The 8,668-nt window shown below is 45.3% G+C and overlaps 1 protein-coding gene across 7 annotated transcripts in view; it reads left to right on the top strand.

The window, feature by feature from the left end:
- Positions 1 to 908: 908 nt before the first annotated feature.
- The window catches only part of GABRA4 (gamma-aminobutyric acid type A receptor subunit alpha4), a 42,200-nt gene continuing 34,440 nt past the window's right edge, over positions 909 to 8,668 (top strand). Inside the window, exons 1-2 of one of the 7 annotated variants that reach the window (XM_068680259.1) lie at positions 909 to 1,381; positions 1,479 to 1,597. In XM_068680259.1, coding sequence (XP_068536360.1) covers positions 1,299 to 1,381; positions 1,479 to 1,597 — 202 coding nt within the window. In that variant the 5' untranslated portion in view covers positions 909 to 1,298. Of the gene's footprint in view, positions 1,382 to 1,477; positions 1,598 to 1,699; positions 3,997 to 4,841; positions 5,385 to 6,333; positions 6,750 to 8,668 lie in introns of those variants that run through there. The other 6 variants (XM_068680258.1, XM_068680257.1, XM_068680261.1 and 3 more) reach the window with 6 other exon arrangements.

The raw sequence follows: 8,668 nt of genomic DNA, 5'->3' as shown, positions 1-8,668 counted from the left end.
ACAGCTTTAATTGTTTTTCAAAGGAATCAGCAAAGGGCACCCTAGCTGGAAAAAGCTCTGAAGTACAATCAGGAAGATTTCAAGTGTCCAGTAGTTTTGAAGATAATCAGGCGTTTCAGTGCTTGGAGATAGTGTAGCATAATGAATAAGGCTTTTTCATGTCAGCGTAGGCAGGGCTGTAGTCTTGAAGTCAATTACAATACCTGCTCCATGTGCTCCTGCACGATGAACTTCACCGGCTTCATTAAAGTTGACACGCATACTGATTACCAAACCTAAACAACTCTGCAACACACCTGATCAGAAGGACAAGTTGTTTATTTTCAGTACCTGTTGTATTGGGGGAAAAACAGCCTGTACCCTTCTCTTCCCTCTCCCTCCAAGACCCAACCATCCCAACGGTCTCCGACAGAAAAGCAACACTTTGCAGTGGGTTTTACAGCAAATTATGCAAGAATCCCTTGGACCTTGTATAATGGAAATTATTTGGGTCACCAAACCTGGCTTCCTAATTATAGGAAAGAAAAAAAAGATACAATACAATGCAAAGCCATTCCCTTATTCTAGCATTTTTTGCTTCCAGAAAGCTGGGATAACCCACTCACTCCCATCCATTTCGGGTGTTTTAACCCTGCAATCACAGCTCTTTCCTCATCCCAGAGCCTGGTATGCCTCCAGCTGGTGTGGCGGGACCCTCCTGCTCCCAAACCCTCCTCGCAGGGCAAATGCTCTCTTTCCCTCCTGCTTTTGGTTTTGCTTCCCCCTCAGGGAGAAAAGAGGATCGGGACAGCAAAGACTTCAACCCTCAGTCATGAGCAGAGCACGGAGGGGAGAGAAACCTTCCCCTCACAGACACCCAGCTCGGTACCCGGGGCTCAGTTCGGGGCTCACCAGCCCCCTCAGGGCGCCCGGGGCCGAGATCCGCCTCCCCCCGCGGCTCGGCCCGGCTCCTCCCTCCCCGGGGAGGCCGCTACCGGGCGGGCTCCTCGCCTCGCCTCGCCTCGCCTCGCCGGCCGCCCGGAGGGTGCCGAGGCGGCCCCGGGTGGGAAGAGCGAGGCGGGGCAGAGCGGGGCGGAGGCGGGAGCGGCGGGGCCCGGCGCCTGTTGCCCCGAGGGAGTTAACGGCGCGGGGAAAGTCGCCTCTCCTCCGCCCCTGCCCGCCGCCGCCACCGCCGCCGCCTGGCAACCGGGGGGGAGCCGCGCATGTAGGGCCGCCGGGGGGCTGCCGCCGCCGTCCCCGTCCCCCCGCCCCGGAGCAAGGCGTTTAACGTGGCCAGGCGTGAAGTATGGCATGCAAAGATGGTTTCTGCCAAGGAGCCAGCCATCGCCATGTCCTCGGGTCTCTCCATCGCCCTCCTGCACTGCCTGTGCCTGGCGACGTGGTGAGTACCCCCCGGCGGCGGGGCGACCCCCGCCCGGTGCCGCCGAGCCGGCTCCCGGCGGCTCCTCTCTCACCCGCTCTCCCCCTTTGCCTCGTAGTCTCAGCGGGCCGCCGGGACAGAGCAAAAAAGAGGAGAAATTGTGGCCGGAGAATTTCACCAGCATCCTGAACAGCCTCCTGGATGGCTATGACAACCGGCTGCGCCCGGGATTCGGGGGTACGGCCGCCGTGCCCGGGGGCGGGGGGTGCGGGGGGCAGCGCTGAGCCCCCCGGGGAGCGGAGGGGAGAAGGGCCCGGTCCTCGGGGTGCTGCCGTCGTGCCGGAGCGAAACCGGGGAGCCGGCGTGTGTGGGCTTGGCAGGGAAGGGAGAAGCTGCCCCGCAGCCCGGGGCCGGCGGATTTTGTCCCCCCTTTAAGTGTCGCGGATGGGGTCCGAGCAGAAGCGGGTCCGGGGCTGGGTACCGCGCTGCGGGGTCAGGTCGGGGGTGGGCGCCCTCCCTTCAGCGAGTTGGGGACGAGCAGCGCTCGGCTGCTCCGGGTCCAGCTCCGGTTTAGTAGTTAACTGGGGGTAGGAATCCGAAGCGGAGCGCCGAGTCTGCCCGCACCCGCCGTGTGGACGCGGGGTCCCGCTCCCCCGCGGTGCCCCCGGCTGGTCCGGCGCAGCTCGGTGCTGCTGAGCAAGCAGCCGGGCTCGCCGGTCGGTGTGGGGCGTGCTGGTCGCCTGTAGGGGCTCGGGACCGAAAATAATTGGGATCGGGATGGAATTCATTCCGGTATCTGGCATGCCAATATAAAAATACAAATTTAAAAGTTTTTTTTTAGAAAAGAGAGGTGCTACAGCCCGTCTCATGATGCAGTAAGCCAGCAAGAACATCTTATGGGCTGACTCTTCCTATACGGAATTGAATGAGATCCTTGCGTAGGTTTCTGTTGCGAAATACTTTCTTCCTCCCCTGAAAGTACCTTCTTCGTACACGTGATGCATCCACACTGACATGTATGACAACACATGCCATGTACTGGGCTCACATGCATGATCTTGATCATTAAAGGACAACAGCAGGCATCATTGATCACTTCTGTATTATTTTGGGTATATAGAATAAATGAGGCCTTCCATAGCTCAGTTTAAACATTATGCGAGAATAAAGCTAAATTTACTGGAGCACCCCGAGGAGTCATTGAGAACAGGTAGCCTTTTCCATTTCAGTCTCTGCAGAGAGGTTACAGACACTTCTGCATGCGTACAAGAGATGTGCTATGTTTGGTATCATTTTAGGTTGAATGCCAACTAATTAGTCATCTTGCAAAGATGCTTTATGAGCATTATCAGATTTCCAAAATTAAACAACTACTAAATATGTGATGTGACATATAGTTTATGCTGATTTTTATTTCGATACAGTTGTCCTTTGCAGGATATTTTGCAAAAGTAGTCTTTCAGCAAAATGCTATCAAGAAGGAAAAGTTCCTTGTATCTCCTTGAACTTTCATAACTGCAGTATTGAAGTAGATGGCACAGGGAGATAAAACCTTCAGATTTCATCCTGAGGAAGGCACTTCTGGCTGTATATTTCACAAAATTGATATTTTATTGTTTCTTGCTTCTTCCTTACAATATCTAAACCATCCATCTTTGAGTTTTGAACTTCTAAGTAACACATGGAAAAAAATACTTCAATTTTTTAAACAATGCCTAGCACCCTAGCTCATTGCAGTGAGTTATCTTCACCTGATTTGACAAGAACAGCTTTTAACTAAAAACTGAAACCAACATAAATGTAAAGTTCTCTAAGTGGTCAGATCCGACCTTTTGACATAACTCAACAAGATGTGTGGATTAATTATTAAAATGTATACTGTCCAAATTCAGTTTTCCCTATATTTCTTGGGTTTTGCTGATAAATCTTTATGCCAAATGGGACTCACATATTGGAAATGGGTCACTCATTATTATAGAGCGTAGCAAACAAATGTCATAGGGGGTGGGAATATTTAGAGATGGAAAGTATAGTGTGCTTCAGTAATGCTAAAGCTGTGTCACTTTCTGATGAGCAGCAGAATATTTATTTTTGTTTTATTCTTGAAGCTGATTCACCATCTAGATTGCACGTGGCTCAAAATGAAACGAAAGTTTTATTTTAAGAACAAAAGGCCTCACAGAGGTTTGACCGATGCTGATTTTAAACTACAAATCGATGAAAACATTTCTAATTCTGGCAAAAGTGATGTTTAAAATCAGACTTGGGGAGCTAGCCAAATTCTGAATTTTGCCGTCATATTTCAGAGTTATAGTCCACAAATAACAATTCATGAAGATTTTTGCATGCAGAGCAAAGGAGGAAGCATTAGATTTTAGAGGTTTCCTAAAACTGGATACAAATGACTAATTAGCACAATTGTTGGTAGCTATAAAGGAGAAGTGAAATCACCTGAGTGTGCTTACAAATGTAGTTATGGTCCCTCAGGAGGGTTTGCAACATCAGTGGAGTACATGGAAGCTTGCCCTGGTACATCTTATGCAGGAACATAGCGTATGTTGAGGGTAAACAGAAGAACTAAGTTCTCCATGTCACTTGATGGACATTGTGCATTACAAAGTTGCTTTATGAAACAGGTAAAAAAAAAGTTGCTGTTACTTACTAATGATTGCAAGGTTTGCTAGCGTAATAAATAAAACCAGAAGAGTTCATGAAGAAAGTTATTCATGACTCTTTAAGTGGTAGCTCCCCTCGACTTTGAGGGATGGGAATCTAAACCCTTAACAGGAGCAAGAGAGAAGGAAAGAGACTTTGGCCAGAAGTTTAATTAAGTAAAGCAGAACAGGCAGTTTTGTGTAGGGGGGAAAAACAAACAAACAAACAAACCTCAAGTGCTCTCAGGAAGACATTAAATGCATGGCAGCTTTGAATTTCAGTGGTGGGAAAGTATTTAGGGACTAAAGAAAAAAGTAATGCTGTGTAGTTTTACAATGGTGTAGTGGAATTTAAGTCAGTTACATTCCGTACTCTCTGTGTGCCATTTTGCCATTATCCTGAATATCAGGATACAGTTTGTAACATGTGGATTTTCCAATCAAAACCACTGGGTAATCTATCAGATCATAAGCTTAGGGTGTTTACAGAAGTCACCTGTGATTAATGAAAAGCATTATTTGCTGTAAAACTTCAGGTGTTACCCAAGTGCTATTTTTATTGAGCTGTAAAACTTTGAAGATCATTTCAACTTATACCCTGACTCCAGTTTTCATCTGCTTTTTAAAAGTTTACATATGACACACAACGAAGGCAAACTCTAGAAAATTGCAAAACCTTGATTTTCTCCAAAAATCCATTACTTTTCCACGGGTGATTAGTTTCAAAATGGTTGTAGAACTCCAGATGACATTTTGACAGGAGCATTATTCACTTGACATAAAAGGCCTGAATCTGATTTGCCATTTTAACACTTCTATGGTTTTAGGCTTCACCTGAGGAATTCCTGATAGAAGGGCCTGACAGACCTGATTAAAACCTGTGCTGGATTAAAGAACCACTGAATGGTTAAGGATGGAAGGGACCACTGGAGGCCATCTGGTTCCATCTCTCTGCTCAGGCAGGGTGCCCAGGATAATGTCCAGGCAGCTTTTAAGGATCTTCGAGAAGGGACACTCCCCAACCTCTCAGTACAACTTGCGGTTGGTCACCCTCACAGCACAGAAGTGCTTCCTGATATTCAGAGGGAACTGCTGGTGTTACAGTTTGTGCCCACTGCCTCTTGTCCTGGCACTGGACACCACTGAAAAGAGCCTGGCTCCCTCCTCTTTGCACCCACCCTTCAGGTATTTACACACAGTGATGAAATCCCCTGAGCCTCCCCTTCCCCAGGCTGAGCAGTCCCAGCTCCCAGCCTCTCCTTACACAGAGAGGCTGCAGTCCCCTCAGCATCCTGATGGACCTCTGCTGGACTCTCTCCACATATGTCCACATCTCTCTGGGGAACCCATAACTGGACATAGTGCTCAAGGTGTGATCTCACCAGTGCTGAGTAGAGGGGAAGGATCACATTTTGTTATGTATATATATTTTATTAAAAGGTCATAACTTTGCAATGTTATGATATCTTTTAAAACTTCTGTGACATGCTAACTCACTTAAGCCTGTTCTTAGCAAAGCAAGAAGAAATGAAATGACTGAAGTGAGAGGGAAGAGCATCACTTCGTATTCCCACGTATTTGCTAATTCTAATAAATTTTTCTGCTAGGCATGCCTTTAATCTTGGGCAACTTGCTTTTTGTTCAGACCAAAGAAAGAAGGTGTTTTATGGCTTGCCTGCTGCTCAAGGCTCTTAGGTTGACTGAGAAACCCACTGATGTTAGGTCTTAAAAGCCCCTTCTGAGGCTGACAGTGTTGCCCTCAGCATGTTCCTATCTCCTTGTGGTGTGATTGCCCATAAGTCAGTGAAGACTGGAGAAATCTCTGCTCTTGAATCTGTTTATTTGTGTGAGGTGCAGTCTGGCACAAAGTGCAAGTCTTACTATCAGCTAGTGAAGTGGTGATAGCTCTCCACCTTTCTGTTCACGAGTTGCTGGCATGCTGGCTCATGAGTAGAAGGAACAGAACCACGTTAGTTCGTTTTCCTTTTTCTTTCCTTCCTCTTTTCTTACTCTTTCTCATGATCTTGTGTTTGTGAAAGTGCAGCTGAATACCTGGTGAAATTACATATGTTGGCTATCCCCTAAGTAAAGTATGGGACAGCCTCTCTGCCCCTAGTAGGCTGTGTAATGTTCAGCATATGAACATTGTTACTGAAGAGTTTCATTTCCTGTCAAGGCAAAATGAGTGAGTGTAGTCAAGAAATACATGCAGGATAAATCTGAAGAGCAAAGACATCTTTTTTTTTTTTTTTTTTTTTTTTTTTAGAATAGAACTATATCTTCATGATTATCTGTTCTTATTAAAAAAAACTCATGCATACTTTCAAGGTCCCATTGCTCAGCATAATAGATTCTGTAATATATTTTTTTAAGGTTGCAAAGGGACTGGACGTGAGCAGTGTAAAGTGAAGGTGATCATTTTTTTCCTCAGGCACTTGTCCAGTTTTCCTCAGCTGGTGAGCGCAGATGACTCAAAGGCTTGTTAACAGGATATGGTGTTATATACCTGTAGTTGCCTGATCTGAATTTGGCCCAGGTTTGTAATGCTTGAAGTCATTACCATCTGTCTGTTGTTTAGTGACCTGCATAAAATTAGCTGATATTCTTGGTCCAGTCCTTAGCAGACAGGTGTCCACATCATGGGAACTGGCATGGGTGTCAGCCTTGTTGGCTGCCTCAGCAGAGAGTATCTGCTGAACAGGCAAAGAAACAGAGTAGTCTCCTCATTTCTGGAGGTATGTTTTTTTATTTACAGGGTTCAGACATGCTGATGGATGAATATAAAAGTTACTGTGTGCTGTCACATTTGTTATATTTATCTTTGGATAAAGAATGTAGCACAAATGTTTGAATTCCACATTTGTTTTCAGAAATGCCTTACCTAGTTGTTCTGAGTACCCAACAAGAATTTCACATGTAGCAGGGGTCCTCTGTTGTAGAATTAAACAAAGAACATGCTTCATAGAAGCATGTTCTTTTAAATTGAAAGATAGCAATCATAAGCAGCCAGCAAGAATTTAGAAAAAGCACCAAGTCTTTCACATACAGTTCTTTAAAATAAAAAATAAAAAATCTGTAGCAACTACTTCCTCCTTCCCCCCTTTTTTTAGATGTAGCTGTAGGAACTGATGTAATGTAGTTTCACGTAGTTTATGTATCCTGGGACTGATCTCACAGCAGTGGCAATAGCTGCACTTAACATTTAAACTGTAGTTTGTGTGTCAAAACCTTTGTACAGACTTGTTTGCTAATGTTCCTGCTTGGCAGCATGACTCTTGATGGCGAAATTTGCAATGTACAGAGAGCCTGTGCAGGATTTGACTGTTTACATACAGTGGAGATCTCTGCAGTGACAGTTGCCTATGGAGACGAGGGGATAATGGAGCCCAAAGTCTTTTGCTGGGAGCTGTGCTGCAGTTCAACCCATATGTTGGCATGCAATGCATGGGAGAGCTGTCTTATGTTCCTGTTCGCAGGGTTAGGGCCTGGCATCACTTCTGCAGCCCACATGCAGCATCTCCACTGAACGCTGAACTATTCTGGCTTTTTTGCAGGGGTTGCTTTTAATCCTGCCTGAGCTTCTTTAAAATATATTATCTTGCAAGCGGTGATTCAGACTTAACCGTTCCCACTGCAGTGTGTAGGACTCTCCTCCTATTTCATTGACATAAAAATACACACCAGTATGTTATAAATAGTTCTTCAGTGTTCCTGAAGATTTATGGTGATTAGATGCTTTCTGAACATCCATTGAAGGATAAACCCAAATGGTCATATTTAAAATTAATTGGCCTTCTTACAACTCCCTGCATTTTATTGCCAGTAGTGGAAGGTAAAGGTTTCTAATAGGATCTTCTGCTTGCACAGCCCGAGTTGATTAAGTGGTGCAACATGCTCATTTCAGAGGGCTGCTTAAATCACCAGTAAAAGTAGGTTAGGTGACTACAAATCACCTCCTCGTTGACAGGAATTCCCATGATTAGTAATAATTAGGAAAAAAGAAAAAGGCATGACTCACTCTTTCTACCCCCACTATTGTTACGTACTGGAGTTATGTTTTCTCCTACAAGGAGAATATGATGTCGCCATAGGTGGTCCTGGGTTGGCATTGAGTACTGTGGTGTGGTTGAAAATCCAGTGTTTGGCCTTAGCAGTTGTGGACTGACAATGTCGGTCAAGATGTGAAAGATGTGAAGCATGATGGGGCTACGACTTTGGGAAAAGCATTAGAGAGATGATCAGTCTCCACTGTCCCTTGCAATTATCTTATCTCCTACCAAACGTCTTAACGCTTACCACAGTTTCGTATGCAAAGCAGGGATTTGCATATCAGTGGTACTAGTACTAGGTGGATGTATTTGTTCTGTTATGATACATAAAATGTTTGTAGATCCTCATTCCTCTAACATTGTCTAGTGGCCTAAAAATGTGAATTTTAACATTTATTTCATCATTGCACTACCATCGTGTCAGGCATTCAACCAAAACTAAACTTTAATTTCAACCTTATTTTGTGGCTTCTTGTTTATATGTCCTCCTTCCTTCTGTCTCATGAGTCCTACTAATAAATAAAGGTTTAAGAGCAGAATAGCAGTTGCTAGAAGACAAAACTTTAGCATAGTTTTAGTCCTATGTTGCTCCTATTGAGTTTCTA

This window comes from Anas acuta, chromosome 4, assembly GCF_963932015.1.
Source record: "Anas acuta chromosome 4, bAnaAcu1.1, whole genome shotgun sequence".
In the NCBI taxonomy this organism is placed as follows: Eukaryota; Metazoa; Chordata; class Aves; order Anseriformes; family Anatidae; genus Anas; species Anas acuta.
The sequence above is the reverse complement of the archived record's forward strand: the minus strand, read 5'-3'. Positions and strand labels throughout refer to the sequence as shown.